Source organism: Ursus arctos, unplaced genomic scaffold (genome assembly GCF_023065955.2).
Source record: "Ursus arctos isolate Adak ecotype North America unplaced genomic scaffold, UrsArc2.0 scaffold_19, whole genome shotgun sequence".
NCBI classification, from domain to species: Eukaryota; Metazoa; Chordata; class Mammalia; order Carnivora; family Ursidae; genus Ursus; species Ursus arctos.
The window spans coordinates 44,562,997-44,581,585 of NW_026622863.1; the positions used below are offsets into that span (position 1 = coordinate 44,562,997).

At 55.8% G+C, this 18,589-nt stretch overlaps 2 protein-coding genes across 2 annotated transcripts; both read left to right on the forward strand.

The window, feature by feature from the left end:
• Positions 1–727: 727 nt before the first annotated feature.
• DLL3 (delta like canonical Notch ligand 3) lies at positions 728–9,227 on the forward strand. The gene is made up of 9 exons (XM_026481728.3): positions 728–796; positions 925–1,206; positions 2,044–2,098; positions 3,184–3,426; positions 4,483–4,697; positions 5,384–5,606; positions 7,792–8,383; positions 8,624–8,708; positions 9,058–9,227. The coding sequence occupies exons 1-9, from the start codon at positions 728–730 to the stop codon at positions 9,061–9,063; spliced, it is 1,770 nt and encodes a 589-aa protein (XP_026337513.3). The 3' UTR covers positions 9,064–9,227.
• Positions 9,228–13,030: 3,803 nt separating this feature from the next.
• SELENOV (selenoprotein V) lies at positions 13,031–17,023 on the forward strand. The gene is made up of 5 exons (XM_057314641.1): positions 13,031–14,355; positions 16,465–16,489; positions 16,628–16,681; positions 16,771–16,845; positions 16,946–17,023. The coding sequence occupies exons 1-5, from the start codon at positions 13,031–13,033 to the stop codon at positions 17,021–17,023; spliced, it is 1,557 nt and encodes a 518-aa protein (XP_057170624.1).
• The last annotated feature ends 1,566 nt before the right edge of the window (positions 17,024–18,589 follow it).

The following is an 18,589-nucleotide window of genomic DNA, read 5'->3' on the forward strand; positions in this document are numbered from 1 at the left end:
TCTTCATCGTACCCACACATGGCTGCACCCGTGGACTTCCCACACCTCATGTCTTTCACGCGCGGACGCTCGGTTATTCACAGCTGACACAGACCCTGCCACACACACGCACGGCCACCTAGAGCTACCTGCACGGACCACAAAGTGAGAGATTCCTGTGACTCCACACCGTGGGCCAGGATCTCATATTTACTGCACGGAGAAGCATCCACAACGGCCGCGCACTCCCCCAAAGGCACACAGTCCTGAAGTCAAGTACACCTCTGTTCTTCTGTGCAGGTGCACACCCATACACACACAACCACAGAATCTCAGAATTACTTACAACCTCACAAACAGTCTTAACCATACACAATTCGAGGCACACCGTCTCAGGCACACACTCACCAAGTCCCGCACAGCCTCCAGTCAGTAGCTCTTGCTCACACCACACGCACGCACAGAATCTTAAAATCATATGCAACCTCACACACTGGCTTAACCCCCTAACCCCACCCTGTCCTCGGTCACACACCAAGTCGTGCCCAAACCACACCCAGGACCGCACACCCACTACATTGCCGGTGCCCACACCCCAATTCACGGTTACTCCGGCAAGCTCCCCTTCCCCTGCGACCTCCCCCCAGGGTCTCCCGGAGCCGGGCGGCTGCCTGAAGGGGCGGAGCCGTCCCCTCGGATATAAGGCTCGGGAGCCCGCAGCTGCGGCTCCCAGCGCCCCCGAAAGACCATGGTCAGCCCGCAGATGCCCCAGCTCCTGCCCCGGACGGTGATCCTGGCGCTCATTTTCCTTCCCCAGGTCAGGGCAGGAGTGGAAAGGGAGGAATGGGAAGGCGTACGACCCAGGGGGCTTGGGGAGGGGGCGCGGGGCGGACGGGACGCCTGGGCCCCCATGCCTCCTCACCCTGCGCCCCTTTCTGGCTCCAGGCACGGCCGGCAGGCGTCTTCGAGCTGCAGATCCACTCTTTCGGGCCAGGACCAGGCCCGGGGGCCCCGCGGTCCCCCTGCGGTGCGCAGGGCCCGTGCCGCCTCTTCTTTAGGGTCTGCCTGAGGCCAGGGGTCTCCGAGGAGGCCGCCGAGTCTCCGTGCGCCCTGGGCGCGGCGCTGAGCGCGCGCGGACCTGTCTACACCCAGCAGCCCGAAGCGCCAGCGCCTAACCTGCCGCTGCCGGACGGCTTCATGCGCGTGCCCTTCCGGGAAGCCTGGCCGGTGAGAACCCCGTGCTGGGAGGCATTACCCAAACCTCTACGGCCTTCTGCCCTCCAACTTCCAAGACCCCAACCTTGCCCTCTGGGGACCCCAAATTCTCAGACCAGTAACTATCATCCAGAATCCCACATTCTTAGACGCTGTGGGCTACCCACAGGGTACTCCAAATTTCTGAATCCCACTTCTTCTTTAGGCATCCCAAATGTTCTGGCGCCCACCCTGCATGCTTGGGACCCCAAATTCCCGGAACCTCAAACTCACCCTCTGTAAATTCTAAATTCACAGAACCCTACCTCTGTTCCTTGGGGATCCCTAAACACTGGAATCTTTATCTTCAGATCTCCCTGCATTTAGGGACCTTCCCACACCCTGTCTTTGGAACCCCAGTCTCCTCTCACCTTATCCCTTCTCAGATCTTCCAGTTGGGGCCTGTATTCATGACTTTTACCTCCAAAATCCTATCTCCTATCCCATAACCCCAAAAGCAGACAGGCGAACAGACCTGTACTTGAATTCTAGACCCCTGTCCTTTTGTGCAAGGTGGCTTTTCCTGTTCCAGCCTCTGTTTCCCCATCTGTAAAATGGGGTCATCATAGTACCTCACAAGGGTCCCTCTTGAGGGATTCGACCAGGTATCTCCAGTCTAGTGTTCACCCACAGGAAGTGCTCAATAAAGGAAGCCCAAACTGTCATTCCTTCCCTGGTCCAGCCCCTCTGGGAATTGTCCCTTGTCTGCCTGGTCCCTGGAATGACATCACCCCTAAAGCCTGGCCTTCACCAAGTACCCACCCTGACCACTGTCTTCCATTCTTTCCTCTCCTTCCTCCACCGAACCAGGGCACCTTCTCTCTCATCATCGAAACCTGGAGAGAGGAGTTAGAACAGATTGGAGGTGAGTGTCTTCAATCAACAGACTAAAGTGCAGAGTGTGGGGGCCCCAGGGAGGTGGGGCCCCATGTAAGGTCCAGGAGAGTGACATGGGGCTGTCTGTAGGGTGGAGCGTTCACGGGGTCGCCTGCCCGTGATGTCCTCACAGCTCCTGGAGTGCAGTTCTGGGTGTTGTAGTCCCAGGGCTCTTGGCAGGTCGGTGTAGACTTGTCCTCATGCTGGGTGTAGGAGTCTATGGCCTGATACCAGCTGCAGTACGATCTTACTATCTTGGAATTGAAGCCACCAGAGCAGGAGGATATAGCCTCTCACAGTTCTGCACTACCACCATCGGAGTTTGAGAAGCTGGGGTTGTAGGAGTTACTTCCGGTTCTTCTAGTCAAAGCTCTGTCATGGCGTCCACATAGAGGTCCCAGGAGCCCTATGGGATGTCCCAGGTTCATCAGAGAGAATATTGAGCAAATTGAGGGAGATGGTGTGATTTATTCTTAATTGGAGGCGATTTTGGAGCCATGTAAGGCCCACAGTGTTAGGGGGTGGGGGTGGTTCTGTCACCACTTAGATATAGAAAGTTCCTGTGTCTCATTGTGGGGGTGTGACAGCTTTGCTGGGCAGAAAATGTCACTCTCTCTCTCTCTCTGTATCCTGAGGCTTCAGGCAATGAGGATAATTTATGGTCTAGTAATTGGGGTCTCTGTCACCATTTTTATATAGGAAGATCCTGAGGCACAGTTTCGGGGTGTTTTGACCTCATTTCAAAAGACCTGTGTTGCCCCTTGGCCGTATAGACATATCAAATGGCACAGGGTGTTAGAGGGTTCATTACTGCTCTAATATACAAAGATTCTGGGTCAAGATATGGGGGTATTTCGGCTTCTGTGGGCAGACTGTTATCATCGCGATGGTCATAGGATACAAATGGAATGGCGACATCATTATAGGAGTTTACAGCCTTGCTAAGGGGGTAACCGCTATTCTCAGGGCTCGAAAAGGGGTGTTTGGGCCTCGCTAAGAGCGGCAGGGAGAGCGCAAGCTCCATCTGTATCGCAGAGTGAGTCGCACCCCAGCACCGCTGCTTTCTCCCCGCAGGGCCCGCCTGGAGCCTGCTGGCGCGCGTGGCCGGCCGGCGCCGCCTGGCGGCCGGGGGCCCGTGGGCCCGGGATGTGCAGCGCGCAGGCGCCTGGGAACTGCGCTTCTCTTACCGCGCGCGCTGCGAGCCGCCCGCCGTCGGGGCCGCGTGCGCGCGCCTCTGCCGCTCGCGCAGCGCACCCTCGCGGTGCGGTTCGGGACTGCGCCCCTGCGCGCCGGCGGAGGACGAGTGCGAGGCAGCGCGTGAGTCCTGCATTCCACCCCATCCCATCTCCGGCCCTTCCCTAGCTGCACTCACGCCCCCCAGGCCCCTTTCACAACCCGATTACCCTCTTCAGGGAACTGGGGACTCGAGAGCTCTTCCCGGGGGCCGCAGACACCCCTCTCCAGGAAACGAGGGAAGGCTGCTGACCGCTGGCCATGTACCCCAGGCTCCGCTCCAGACTCCCTGAGGAGGTCCTCAGCCCCCTTCCATGATCCAGCTACCACCCGTGGGGAAACTGAGGACCCTGGACTTCTCTCCAGTCCTGTCTGGGGCACTCCAGCCCTCTTCCTTCTTCCTAGCACTTTTCTCTTCCCTAATAGGCACCCCATACCCTTTTCCCATGCTGGTATCACCCCCGCCTTCCTCCTCTAAAGCATGCGCACACCCCTTTCCAGAGGCTAGGACCCTCCAAACTCTTCTAATGCTGGGGCTCTTCCTATCCCCGCCCAGGAGCTTTGAAAACTCCTCGCAGTTTCCCACAACCCCCCTCACCAAGCGATACTTTATCCTCCCTCCCTGCAACTGCAGGCCAGGTATCATTGCTTTCTAAATCTCGGATCCTGGACCTCCATTATGGGGACCCCCAGACTCCTCCCCAGACTTCTGAATCCCACTGAAGCCCCTAGGACTCCCAGGCTTATCCAGATTCTCCCAGACTCGCGCTAATCCAAGACCCTCCCTTTCCCCCTGAAAGACCCGGGGCCCCTCCCCAAGCCCAGGCCCTTCTCTCATTCTGCTCTCTCCAAGCTCAGACGCTGGAGGCCCCACTCCATTCTCCTTCTAAGAGCACAGAGTCTGGAGCTCAATGGCCTGGGTTCACAACCTCGATCTGCCACTTCTTATGTGCCTCTGTGGGCCTCAGCTTCCCTATCCGGAAACTGGGGGTCACAATACCATCTGGCCCAGAGGGTTGTCCGTCACAAGGATCAAACAAGGTGGTGCATAGAAAGCGCTCAGAAATTTCTCTGCTTCCTCTCCTCCTGAGCCTGCCCTCTTCAACATTATTCTTCCCTCTGCCTCGCCTTCCCCCATAGCGGCGTGTCTAGCGGGCTGCAGTCCTGACCACGGCTTCTGTGAGCAGCCCAATGAGTGTCGATGCCTAGAGGGCTGGACTGGGCCCCTCTGCACCATCCCTGTGTCCAGCAGCTGCCTCACCCCCAGGGGCCCATCCTCCGCCACCACTGGATGCCTTGTACCCAGGCCTGGGCCCTGCGACGGGAACCCGTGCGCCAACGGCGGCAGCTGCAGCGTCAGTATAGCTCCTCCTACCTCGTCCTGACGGAGTTCCCCGCGCCCCCTGTCGGCGGCTCCTTGAGATCACAACCTGGGGAGGGTGGGGAGGAGGGATTGGGTAGCCGTCAGGGGAGGGCTTCCCCGAGGTGCCCAGCCTTCATCTGGGGCCTTGAAGGAGGATTGGGGAAAGCGATTGGGAAGTGCCCATAGACCAGGTGAGCGGCCTGGGGTCAGCAAAGGAGTGGCGGTGGGAATGAGCCTGGTGTGTACCGGGATAAAGTGGAGCCCAGCGTGGGCCACCTGGACACTGCCACCAAGGGACATGAGAAACAGGGGTCAGGTGAGGGGGCGGGCCTCAGAAGGGGAGATCCTGAGGAGGCTTCATGGAGGAGGTGGGCTTAGGGCTAGGATCCAGAGGCAGGATTCGGCTACGTGGACAGAAGCGGGGAGGGCAGACCAGGCTGGCAGCCTGTGTAGGCAAAGGTGGAGAGGTGGGAATGGGGTCCCCCTGAGCCTCCAGAGCTTCCCCTGCAGAAACATGGAGTGCAGCGATGGGTTGTTTCAGGGGACGCCGCAGGTGCGGCCCCCGAAGACTGGGAGGTAGGCCCGGGCAAGCAGCAGCCCTCCAGGGTCAAGACAGGAGGGGAAAGGGGATTTTGCTCCCAGGAGACCCCATTCTGAAGTCCTCTTGCGGCCGCCCAGGAGACCCCGGGATCCTTCGAATGCGCCTGTCCCCGCGGGTTCTACGGATTGCGGTGTGAGGTGAGCGGGGTGACCTGTGCGGATGGACCCTGCTTCAATGGCGGCTTGTGTGTGGGAGGCGCAGACCCTGACTCTGCCTACGTCTGCCACTGCCCGCCCGGGTTCCAAGGCTCCAACTGTGAGAAGAGAGTGGACCGGTGCAGCCTGAAGCCGTGCCGGAACGGTGAGGGATGGGGGTGGGGTGCGGGGGTGCCTGCGTGGTCTGTGGGCAAAAGCGGGGCTTGCCTCAGACAGTCTGGGTGGGAATCCTGGCTGTCTCTACCCTCTGGCCTGGGAAAGTGACCCTCCCCCTCTGCCCAACGTGGTTTTTGTTTTTTTGATTTTTTTGGTTTTTTTAAAGATTTATTTATTTGAGAGAGGAAGGGAATAAAAGCAGGGAAGGGGGGAGAGGCAGAAAGAGAGGGAGAAGCAGACTCCCTGCTGAGCGGGGAGCCAGAGGTATGGCTGGATTCCCAGGACCCCGGGCTCATGACCTGAGCCAAAGGCCGACACCCAACTGACTGAGCCACCCAGGCACTCCTGCCCAGCCTGTTCTGGGCGAGGTGGTATTTCTATCTCAAAAATATTTGAGTAAGGGGTACCTGGCTGGCTTGGTTGCTAGAGCTTGGAACTCTTGATCTCGAGGGTGTAAGTTCGAGCCCATGTTGGGTGTAGAGATTACTTTAAAAATCTATATTTGTGTATCTACAGTGTTCCAGGTCCTGTTCTAGGCACTAGGGATACAGCAGGGAATGAAATAGACAAAAAACCCTGCCCTCATAGAGCTGACGGAGCAGATGGACAATAAACAAGATAAATAAGTAAATTATATGGGAAGTTAGATGGTGATAAAAACTAAGAAGAAAAGGCACCTAGGTGGCTCAATTGGTTGAGCGGAGGAGTCTTGGCTTCGGCTCAGATCGTGTCATGAGATCGAGTCCTGCGTGGAGCCCGCATCGAGGCCACATTGGGCTCCGTGCTGAGCGTGGGGTCTGCTTGTCCCTCTCCCTCTGGTCCTCACCCTGCTCACACTCCCTCTCTCAAATAAATAAACAAAATCTCAAAACAAAACAAAACAAAAACTAAAGAAAAATAAACCCAAAGGGGGATGGGGAGTGTGTACAGGGTAGAGGTTTGACATTTTAACCAAAGTGGTTAGGGAAAACCTGGCTGAAGTGTAGTGAAGGAGGGAGCCATATGGGGACGTAGGGGGGGAAGTTATATTCCAGGGAGCAGGACTAGCAGGTGCAAAGACCCTGAGGTCAGAATGTGCCTGCCCTGCTGAGGATCACAGGGAAACAGGTATGGATGGAGCAGAGTGAGTGCAGGGAGAGTGGTGAGAGATGAGGTCAGGGAGGTGACCGAGACAGATTGCATGGGCCTTCACGGGCTATGAGGAAGATTGTGGTTTTACCACAAGGGAGATGGAGCCACAGGAATGTTCTGAGTAGCAGAGAGATCTGACCTGACATAGTTGTTACAAGGTTAAATAAGACCATGAATGTAAAGGGCTCAGCACATTTCCCCCCAATATTTTATTTATTTATTTGAGAGAGAGAGACTACTAGAGAGAGAGAGAGAGCAAGCATGAGTGAGGGTCAGAGGGAGAAGCAGGCTCCCCACTGAGCAGAGAGCCCAATGTAGGGCTAGATCCCAGGACCCTGGGATCATGCATGATCTGAGCTGAAGGCACACACTTAACCTACTGAGCCACCCAGGTGCCCATGCGCATTCTTATAATAATACTAATTCTCTCCAAAACACTGAGTGTTCACTCTGGGCTGAGTGGTATTAGGGATACAGCAGTGACTAAGACAGCTCTGGGCCCCACCACCAGGGAGGGTACCAGCCGAGGGGGGAAGACACACTTGTCCTCGGAGCCCAGAGTTGTTAGGGTTGTGATGGGGGAGCGCAGGGTTGGGATGGAGAGAGTCAGGGAAGACTTCCTGGAGGAGGGAACATCTGAGCAGAGACCCGAAGGCTGAACTCGGGGAGCGACAAGGTGAAAAGAATGGGAGGAAAGGAGGAAGGGAAAAGGGAAGAGGCATCCCAGGCAGAAGGCACGGGCAAAGGCCAGCTGGTTCAAACATGTTATGGTACTACTAACTGAATGTGGTTGAAGCCGAGAGAAAAAAGGAGATACAGAGCGCCAAGGAGGTGAGGCTGACTCAAACCAAGACTTCAATGGGGAGGAAAAGAAGCGGGCCTGCTTTCCAGGCGAACTTCCCAGAGGCTGGCCCTAGGGTTAGATGGCGACAGCGGGGACCCAGAGGGAAGGGCGGGCAGGATTACAGAGCGGAGGAGCGGGCGCGCGGACAGGCTCGGGGACCCGCGGCCCGGGCCACGCCCCTGACGCCCCTTCCCCACAGGCGGGCTCTGCCTGGACCTGGGCCACGCCCTGCGCTGCCGCTGCCGCGCCGGCTTCGCGGGGCCGCGCTGCGAGCACGACCTGGATGACTGCGCCGGCCGCGCCTGCGCCAACGGCGGCACTTGCCTGGAGGGCGGCGGCGCGCGCCGCTGCTCCTGCGCGCTGGGCTTCGGCGGCCGCGACTGCCGCGAGCGCGCCGACCCGTGCGCCGCGCGCCCCTGCGCTCACGGCGGCCGCTGCTACGCCCACTTCTCCGGCCTCGTCTGCGCCTGCGCGCCCGGCTACATGGGCGCGCGCTGCGAGTTCCCGGTGCACCCCGACGGCGCGGACGACGGCGCAGGTGCATTGCCTGCGGCGCTGCCGGGCCTGAGGCAGGGGGATCCTCAGCGCTTCCTTTTGCCTCCGGCTTTGGGACTGCTGGTGGCCGCGGGCTTGGCCGGCGCTGCGCTCTTGCTGGTCCACGTGCGGCGCCGTGGCCCTGGCCAGGATACCGGGTCTCGCCTGCTGGCGGGGACCCCGGAGCCTACGGTGCACGCGCTCCCAGATGCACTCAACAACAGGAGAGCGCAGGAGGGTTCGGAGGATGGGCCGAGGTGAGGAGCCGCAGACGTTTGCCCTGTCTCTCCTGGCTGCTTTCGTCCATCTCCATAGTGCGGTTGGCCTGATTCCCCGGTAGACCTTCCTGATTGGTCCCTTTCTCTTATCTGCTCCCGGCCTTTTCTGATTGGGTCGTACCACAGCTCCCCTAGTTGGCTTTTGGTTCTCTCCATGGTGGGTGGGGAAAAAAATCTGATAATTGGAAGGGTCTGGATCTTCTTCTTTTCCTCCCGCAGCCAGCCAGTGGATTGGAATCACCCTGAAGATGGAGACTCTCGTGCGATTTACGTCATATCTGCTCCTTCCATCTATGCCCGAGAGGTAGCTACACCCCCTCCCTGCTCCGCACACATCGGGCACGCTGGGTGGAGGCAACCCCTGCATTTCCTGTAGCCTTCCTTTACTCTATCTGTAAAATGAGGAGGGTAGGGACTCCGGTCGGTCCTTAAGCCACCTTTCGATTATGGCTTCATTTAGTTCTGTCTTGCAGCCCTCTTTGCTGTCGTTTGGAGCTATTTGCCATCTTGTTTTTGGAAGGCCTAATGGCCTTCATGAGGTCACGTGGGGAGCCCGCCCCAGCCGGAGCTTCACTGTTTTCCACTCCCTGGGGAGAGGGAGAGGAGGCAGAGGGGCAGCCCTTTCTAATGCCTCCTACTCATTTCATTTCTAGGCCTGACCTACCCCTTCTCCATCAGCGCCTGGAGACAGAACCTGGATATTTTTATATTTGCTTGGTGGTCCCCAATCTCTGCCTCAGACACTTTGGAGCTGGAGGGGGTGGCTGCGAGAATTTTACCTTTGGGGGTTGTACATAATGGTTATTTAAATCCTATTTTTTTTCTCTCCATCTCTCCAGAGACCTCTATAAAGACTCTTATTTGGATCAGCTTTGACTCATTGGGCTAAGTGCTTTGTACTTAGTGTTGGGACTGGGGGGAGAGTTGTTGTCTCCTGAGAAAAATAATAGGACTCTGCTGGAGGGATCAGAAACCACTCAAAGTGGCTTAAATAAGAAGGAGAATTTATTAGTTCATAAAAGTGAACACATCTGGTGGTGGGTGTAGCTTCAGTAGGGCTGGATTCAGGGACCGGGTGCCTTCAATATCTTTTCACCCAGTTGTGTCTGGGAGTGACTTCATTTGTAAGCGGGGCTTTCACTGGCTCCGACTTGTCACATGGTCTTGCCTGGCCCAGCCGCCAGGAGGACTGGCTTATTCTGTCAGCCTGTCCAAATCGAGGGGAGCATGTGGGTAAAGCAGTGTTTCTGTCTACCCCAAATCTGGGTTTGTTCCTACACATGAATATTGTATCGGGCTGGCAAGCCAACCGTTACAGAACAGAAACTCAAGAAATTTGAAGAGTTAATTGGCTTTATTAAGCGATTCATGAATTGGGTAGCGTCCTGTCTGGTGAGTAGAGGGGAGCTCCTCAGAGTTCTACAAAACTGGAAGGTTTTTATAGGAAGGAGGGTGGGGCAAGAAAGTTAGCAAATGAAAAGAAAGCATTGTTCCAGGCAAGGGCACCTCCTAGTAGGGGAAGGGTAGGGAGTCTTATTGGGGAATTAGCCCATCATCCTTTTGGGGGTGGGCAGGGTCCATGTTACAGATTACCTTACTGGTGCTGAGCAGAGAATTCCTGACTGGCCTGTTAAGACGTACATTTTCGGTCGAAGTTGAAACTGCAATTAAATTAGGTATTAAACCCCAGTTTGGTGACTTAGCCTAAGTGACGCCATTTTGAGCCTGTACTTTTTTTTTTTGTTTGTTTTACCTATTTATTTGTGAGAGCGCGCATGCACAAGCAGGGGGAGAGGGAGAAGCAGACTCCCCCCTGAGCTGGGAACCTGACGTGGGGCTTGATCCCGGGACCTGGAGATCATGACCTGAGCCGAAGGCACTCAACCATCTGAGCCACCCAGGCGCCCCTAAAGATTTATTATTTTTTTTCAAGATTTTATTTTTAAGTAATCTCTACACCCAACATGAGGCTGGAACTCACAGCCCGCAGAGCAAGAGTCTCACGCTCCACCGACTGAGCCGGCCAGGCAGCCTAAGCTGTGCTTTCTTTTTAACACAATAGAACCAGTCAGTGAGAGTGGAAAGGATCCATTGCACAGAAGAGAAAGTTGAGGCTCAGAGTGTTTGAAGTAACTGCTGCAAAGACAGCAAGTGAGTGTGGGGTTTGGGGTGCAGTCGTCCTGCACGATGCCTTCATGCTAAAGAGCTTGTAGGATTTTTGTGGACCTGTATTGTGCTTCCTTGTGTCTAAAAACCAAAATGCAGCTGTGCTGGCTGCCTGCAACACTCTGATGTTTTAAGGTATCACACAAAATAAAACATCAAGAGTCAGTTAATAGAACTCCGAAAGTGAAAAAATTCACATTCCCTTAAATCAGATGGTTTCGCGTCTAGGACTTTACCCTACACGTAAACTTTTCAGTCGTGCGCGAGGGTGTCTGTAGTTCAGTGGTTGTTGGTAACAGCCAAAGGCCGTGAACAATCTAAATGTCTGATGAGAGGCAACTGGTTACATTAATTAGGGGCCATTTAGAAATAAGATATTACACAGTTGTTAAAATGATGAGATATAGATGTGCTCATATGAAATTATCTCTGATATATTTTGTCCAAGGGGGAAAAATATAAGGTACAGAAAAACGGATAGGGTGTTACCATTTGTGTTTTAAAAATGGACTGTATGGCGTTCCGCTTCTGGCATGGCCAGATGCGGAGCTCAGTGCACCTGCCTGCCTGAAAACTGGTGCAAATCATAAAAACAAAACAACAGGGGCACCTGGGTGGCTCAGTTGGTGAAGCATCTGCCTTCAGCTCAGGTCATGGTCCCAGGGTCCTGGAATCGAGCCCCGCATCGGGCTTCCTGCTCAGTGGGGAGCCTGCTTCTCCCTCTGCCTCTGCCTGCTGCTCCCCCTGCTTGTGTTTGCTCGCTCTCTGTCAAATAAATAAAATTTTAAAACAAAACAAAATGACAGACCAACCATCTGAAGCTTCTGGGGATGATCCGGAGAGCACATAGCAAACAAGTAAAAAAATAAAATCCAAAAGTTTGATGAGAACAGGGAGAATCAACGATGGGTGAGCCAAGACCCTGCCCCCCACCCCCCTCCATTCCTGACTGGGCTCCCTCCCCGCCCCCAGCTCCCAGTTGGAGGCCTTTCCTCCCGGGGAGGGGCAGAGTGTCAGCCTTTCTCATCCTGCTCCCAGCTACCTGTTGCTGAGGCCAAGTTCTGCACAGCTGAAAGGGGGGGGCTCCCTTCCTTGGCCCAGCCCATACTTGGGGAGCTCTGTTAGATGTGGTGTGGCTGAGAAGACTGGGGCCCTGGCTGCCCCTTTCTGGCTTCTGGGGCAGGAGTTTCACATCAAGAGGGCAAGCTAGAAGATGGGCGGCTGCCGCCTCACCCCACTGAGGACTCCGCTCCCAAAGCGGGATCGCTCTGAGCGAAGCCGACCATTGTCCCCACCCTGGTATCAGAGCTATGGCTCAGAGATTTTGTCTGCAGGAGAAGCAGGCTGCAGAGCAGAGAGCTCCAGATCTTTCCTCGAAGGAACTGACTCTCTTCGGGACAGTGTGTGAAGTTCAGGGCTAACAGTGCCTCCGAAACAGCAGAGGTCGTCGTGTGAGGCAGATGGGAGGAGAGTGATAGATTCCGGCTGGTTTGCCAGAGAGCCAGGGAAAGAGACAGCTAGCAAGAGCCCTCCTTGGGTCCGAACTAAACTCAAACCGACTTGCGGGACTTGGAGTAACACTTCCAAGGATCCCTAATTTGACTGGATCAGTCTCTGAAAGAGTTTATGCCCCCGAAGTGTTGAAAACAATGCGAACAGTAGAGCAAGCAGCCGATGACTGGCGGAGCCCACCTGCCCAGCGGTCAGGGCAACACCGGGAGAACCTGCCCAAACCCACCAGGATGACTGCGCGTGTCTAAGGCTCTGCTCCCTTCCCTGGCTCCACCCTAGCTGTGGCCGTGTGCGTAGCACCTCCCACTTAGTATAATTGTAAACTCGGTTGTTTTTGCTATTATGTTTCTCTTTCTCCAGATCACCCAGTTACCCCGTTCAGAGAGCCCTCTCTGCCCCAGGCTGGTTCTAGCATCTTTGGGGATCCTGCAGATTCCTGGGCCTCCTTCACCATATCTCTGAGCCCTCTGCCTGTGCCTCCCCACACTGGGCTGTGGTTGTTTGGTGATGGGTATGTTTCCCCCATTGGACAGGGAACCTGATCCCTGGACCAGGACTTTCCTGATCAGGGCTCTGACCTCGGAATCCCTCAGGCCAGGAATGTGCACACAGCAGGCACTCGAGAAATACCTACTGAACGCAGGAATGTTAGCGACAGTGAGGAGAACACTGGAGCAATCTCTTGTGTTCCTCACCTTGGAGGTGGGGTTTAGGGATGGGAACTTTTAGGTGAGATCTGGAGGTCCCCTCCCGCCGGGTTCCGGCCGGGAGCAATAGAACCTGCGCACCGGGTGGAACACGGTGTCACAGTGCCCCCTTGTGGTCGTCTCCCATTTGAGAACGCTGGTGTGGGTGAGGCTCTCCCCGCCCAACGAAGGAGGACCGAGCGGGATCCCACCTGCCTCCCCGCGCCCCCCCCCCGTTACCCCGGGGCCCACTGCCCCCACCATGAACAACCAGGCGAGGGCCCCAACCCCCTCCCCGGCCCGGATCTTGACCTCGGTCCGGGCTTCAACCCCGGTCAGAACCTCTATTCCGGTCCGGACCCCAGCTCCTGCCTGGGCCTCGACTCCGGCCCGGACCCTGAATCCCGTCCAGATCCCTAACCCCTCCTGGACCCCGACTCCCGTCCGGACCCCGGCCTCGGCCTGGACCCCGACTCCCACCCAGACCCCGACCCGGGCCTGGACCCCGACTCCCGCCCAGACCCCGGCCTCGGCCTGGACCCCCACTCCCGTCCAGACCCCGGCCAGAACACCGATTCCCGTCCGGACCCTGACTCCTGCCCAAACCCCGGCCTCGGCCTGGACCCCCACTCCCGTCCAGATCCAGGCCTCGGCCTGGACCCCAAATCCTGTCCCGACCGTGGCCCGGACCCTGAATCCAGTCCAGATGCCGACCCCGGCCCGAAACCCAACTCCCGTCCCGACCCTGGCCCGGACCCTAAATCCGGTCCAGATGCCGACCCCGGCCCGAACCCCGACTCCCATCCAGACCCGGACCCCGACTCCCGTCCAGACCCCGGCCTCGGCCTGGACCCCGAATCCTGTCCCGACCTCCGCCCGGCCCCCGAATCCAGTCCAGATGCCTACCCCGGTCCGAACCCCGACTCCCATTCCGACCCCGACCTCCGCCCGGACCCGGACTACCATTCCGACCTCGACCCCGACCCCCGCCCGGACCCCGACTCCCGTCCAGACCCCGACCCCGGTCTGGACCCGGACTCCGACCCGGATCCGGACCCCGACTCCCGTGCGGATGCCGACCCGGGTCCGGACCCCTATTCCGGCCGAGACGCCTACTCCAATCTGGACCCCGCCTCCGGCCCCGGCTCCAACCCCAATTTCATCCCGGGTCGGGGTCGAGATCACGCCCGCCGTCCCTGCCTCGGAATCCTTCCCGGACTCGGTCCTACCTTTGGATCCGCCCCCAGAACCCGCTTCGGAGCCGGCTTTACCGCTCGCCAAGGATGTTTCGCCCACGCCTAGTGTGAAGCACCTCCCATCCGTCGCCAGTGAACTTGGGTCCAAGCGAGAGTCCATTCTTATCCACACTCCATCGGCCACTGATTTCCTGGGGCTTACCCTTGTCTCCACCTCGAAAACAGACTCCTCCGCCACGAAGTTGACAGATTCCACTCCCGGGTCTGTTCCGGTGCCCATCCTGGGGCCCGGCCCGTTCGCCCCCACCATACCCGTGTCCACCAACACTTTCGCCCCCACCGGCGAGAACTTCCCGATGGACAGCAAGATCGTGATTCGAGTGATTTACTGGTGAGTGGCGTCCCCGCCCACACCTGCCTTCCTCTCGGCGGGGAAAGGCTGGAGGGGGTGGGGCGCCGGGGCGCCGGGGCTTTGCTAGGAGGGGGAGGGGAGGGAGTCTGGATTCCGAGGTTGGAAACTTGGTTCCGCCTGTCACTTTCTCTGGGGCTAGAGATCTGTGGCTTCACATCCCTGCTCTGAGCTTCACCCGTTCACCCTCATTCATTTATTCATTTTGGAGTGTGCTTCCCCTCATTGGCCGGGCCTATGCCGGGAATGCAGCGCTGACCGGAGCCCCCTGCTTTTCTCCCCGGGCCGGGCCGGGCATTGCAGACGCAAAGCCGGGCCCGGGGAGGACTCAGGGTGGCGGAATTTCAGACCGGACGGTCGGGGATGGCCTTTCCCGCGTGATGAGAAGGTGTCCTCCAAGTGAAGAGCAGGGGTGTCGGGAGGGCATCTCGGTAGCAAGGGGAGGAGCAGCCCGGGTGCAAAGGCCAGAGCAAGTTGGTTTCCGTTCTCATTGGTGGTCCCGGGGCTGAGTCTCTGTGTCAGCGGCCCCAGTAACAGCAGTGAGGGCTTGGTCTTTCGCTCCAAACCCCACGCCTCTCTCCTGCTTTAGAACATTCTCTCTGCCTTGTTTCTACCAGTCTCACTCTTCCCCCTCCCCCCCACCCGTTTCTATCCGCCCAGGTGGTCTCTCCCCCCAACTCAGTGTCTTTTCTTTTCCCCATGTTGTATGTCTTTCCTCCCCATGGTTCCTCATCTCCCCCCTCTCTCTTTCTCTGCCCTTCTCCCCCCCTTTTAAAAAAGATTTTATTTATTTATTTATTTATTTATTTATTTATTTATTTGACAGCGAGCACAAGCCGGGGGAGCGACAGGCAGAGGGAGAGGGAGAAACAGGCTCCCCACTGAGCAAGGAGCCCGCAGAGCTTTATCCCAGGACCCAGGAATCATGACCTGAGCTGAAGGCAGACACTTAAGCTACTGAGCCACCCAGGCACCCCTGCCCTTCTCCTTTCTAGCTCTTTCTCTGACTCCATGGATTCACTAAGTCATTCATTTAGCACCTACCTTGGGCCAGGCCCTGTCCTTGGCACTAGGGACACAGCAGTGAATGAGAGAGATCTTTGGGGCTCTTGGGTGGCTCAGTTGGTTAAGCATCTGCCTTCCGCTCAGGTCATGATCCCAGGGTCCTGGGATCAAGCCTCACATCGGCATGGGGCTCCCTGCTTGTCTGGGAGTCTGTTCCCTCTCCCTCTGCCCCTCCCCATGCTCCTGCTCTCTCTCTTGCTTGCTCTCTCTCTCAAATAAACACAATCTTTTTTTTTTTTTTTTAAGATTTCATTTATTTATTTGACAGAGAGACAGCCAGCGAGAGAGGGAACACAATCAGGGGGAGTGGGAGAGGAAGAAGCAGGCTCATAGCGGAGGAGCCTGACGTGGGGCTCGATCCCATAACGCCGGGATCACGCCCTGAGCAGAAGGCAGACGCTTAACGACTGAGCCACCCAGGTGCCCCATCAAATAAACAAAATCTTAAAAAAAGAAAAAGAAAAAAGACAGAGATCTTTGTCCTCGTGGCACTAACATCCTGGTGTGGAGGGGGCAGGACGAACATTAAATATGACACACTATCTAGCATCTTAGAAGGTGATCGGTGTTAATGGCAGAAGGCAAGGAGGGGGGTCATAATTTTAGCTGGGGTGGTCAGGAAGGCCTTCCTGAGAAGGTGATGTATGAGCAAAGACCTAAAGGAGGGGAGAGAAGGAGCCATTTAGATACCAGGGAAAGAGCATTCTGCAGAGGGAACAGACAGTGCGTAGGCCCTGAGGCAGGCATGCCTGGAGTATTGGAGGAGGAGCTCCAAGGTCCCTGTGGCTGGAGCAAAGTGGGCCAGGGGGAGAGTGGAGATGAGGCAGAGAAGTGATGGGGGCAGATCCAGTGGGGGCTTGTGGACCATGCAGAGGGCTGGATTTTGGCCCTGGGTGAGCTGTCATTATGGGAGGGTTCCCAGAAGGGGAGGGATGGGATCGGATTCAGGTGTTCCCGGGCTCCCTCTGGGCTTGAGGAGATGCTGATACAGTGTCTTCCCTCCATCTCTCTCTGCCCTCCCTCCAGCGGCCTCTGAAGCTATGGCCTTCGGGTAAGTCGTTTTCACTTTGGAGGTGGGGGGAGTGTAGGACGTGAAGTCTGGAAGGAGGTCCTGTTCCCCTCCCCCCAAGACCTGTGACCCCATGATCCTGTGATCCCGCGACCCCATGATCCCATCTCCTCTCTGCAGTTCATTCTACTGAGAAAGAGTCTGGAGCAGCAATTTCCAAACCGTCTCCTCTTTGTGAGTGGCCTGGGGGAGAGGTGTGGTCGGGGCTCCGATCTCGGAGCAGAGGTCTCACCTTCCCCCAACCCCCAACATCCCCTCTCCAGCAGGAGGAAAGAGCTGCCCAGGCTACAGGGGAGTTTGAAGTGTTTGTGGATGGAAAACTAGTCCATTCAAAGAAGGTGATTCTGAGCAAAGGTCCCAGGCAGGGAGGGACGGCAGTGCTGGGACCCCCCAGGGTGGGAGACTTACGTGTCCCCGCTCTTTCTCCTCTGTGCCCAGAAAGGTGATGGCTTTGTGGATGACGCCAGGCTGCAGAAAATTATGAGCATTATTGAGGAGGAGATCAGCAAAAGGTAGCAGGCAACTGGCTGGAGGTGAGGTGAAGGAGGTGAGGTCGGTGATGGAGGGGGGGCTGAGGGTGGCTGGCTGGGCGGGGGGCGGGGCACTGTCTTGATGACGATGGCACTCTAGTCCCAGTCCTAACTCAGCCCGTCCTCCCTGTTCAGATCAGGACAGGTCAGCTACACCCTTTTCTGAACCTCAGTTTCGTCGTCTGTAAAATGGATTTGTTGAGATGCTTCCAGGGGTCGCCTCACATAACGTAATAAATTTACATGGCTCAGAGAAGGCTCCATGGATGTCAGCTACATTTTTAAAAAATTTTTATTATTTTTATTTTTATTTTTTTATTTTTTTTTTAAAGATTTTATTTATTTATTTGACAGAGATAGAGACAGCCAGCAAGAGAGGGAACACAAGCAGGGGGAGTGGGAGAGGAAGAAGCAGGCTCCCAGCGGAGGAGCCTGATGTGGGGCTCGATCCCACAACGCTGGGATCATGCCCTGAGCTGAAGGCAGACGCCCAACCGCTGTGCCACCCAGGCGCCCCTATTTTTATTTTTTAAAAATATTTTATTTATTTATTCGACAGAGATAGAGACAGCCAGCGAGAGAGGGAGCACAAGCAGGGGGAGTGGGAGAGGAAGAAGCAGGCTCTTAGCGGAGGAGCCTAATGTGGGGCTCGATCCCATAATGCCGGGATCACGCCCTGAGCCGAAGGCAGAGGCTTAACCGCTGTGCCACCCAGGCGCCCCCATTTTTTTTTTTTTTAAAGAGCTTTAGATTTTTTTTCTTAGCTTTTAGTTGTAAAGCTACACTATCCAATAACAGCCCACGCGGCTTTGCAGTTTGCAACTAATTAAAATGAAATACAATAAAAACTCCGTTATTAGTCACACTGGCCACATTTCAAGTGCTCTACAGCCACATGTGGCTACTGGACTGGACAGTGCAGATGCCGGACATGGAATCCGTCGTTGCAGAAAGTTCCATTGCCAACGTTGTTTGAAGGTATTAAAGCATATACACAATAATTTATTTGCCACCAATACTGGATTTTATTTATTTGCCACTGACACTGGATTTTTATTTTTTATTCATTTAAAAAATTAATTTACATAATCTCTACACCCAACATAGGGCTCGAACTCACAACCCCGAGATCAAGAGTCACATGGTCTTCTGACTGAGCCAGCCAGGTGCCCCATTTTCTAGACTTTTACATAAATGGAGGTTATAACGTTTTCAAACATTTTTGGTGAAAATTTTTAGACATATATACTAGTTGAAAGACTAGCATAATGAGCCCCATGTTCTCATCAACCAGGTCTACTATGACCAACTCCATCTATTTTCCTTCCTGCCATTTTTTTTTTTTTTTTGGCACAGCAGTATTTGAAGGAATATTTTAGATCTCATGTTATTCCACCTGTGAGTACTTCAGTATGCATCTCTAATAAATAAGTTTTTAAAACAGAAGTACAAGTCTAGGGGCGCCTGGGTAGTACAGTCATTAAGCATCTGCCTTCGGCTCAGGGCATGATCCTGGCGTTCCGGGATCGAGTCCCACATCGGGCTCCTCTGC

Bases quoted from the DNA above. Each gene is read 5' to 3' on its own strand.
- DLL3 (XM_026481728.3), top strand. From the start codon at position 728: ATGGTCAGCCCGCAGATGCCCCAGCTCCTGCCCCGGACGGTGATCCTG. The intron at 5,607-7,791 runs GTGAGGGATGGG...CCTTCCCCACAG, and splicing joins CCTGAAGCCGTGCCGGAACG to GCGGGCTCTGCCTGGACCTG. The intron at 8,384-8,623 runs GTGAGGAGCCGC...TTCCTCCCGCAG, and splicing joins GGTTCGGAGGATGGGCCGAG to CCAGCCAGTGGATTGGAATC.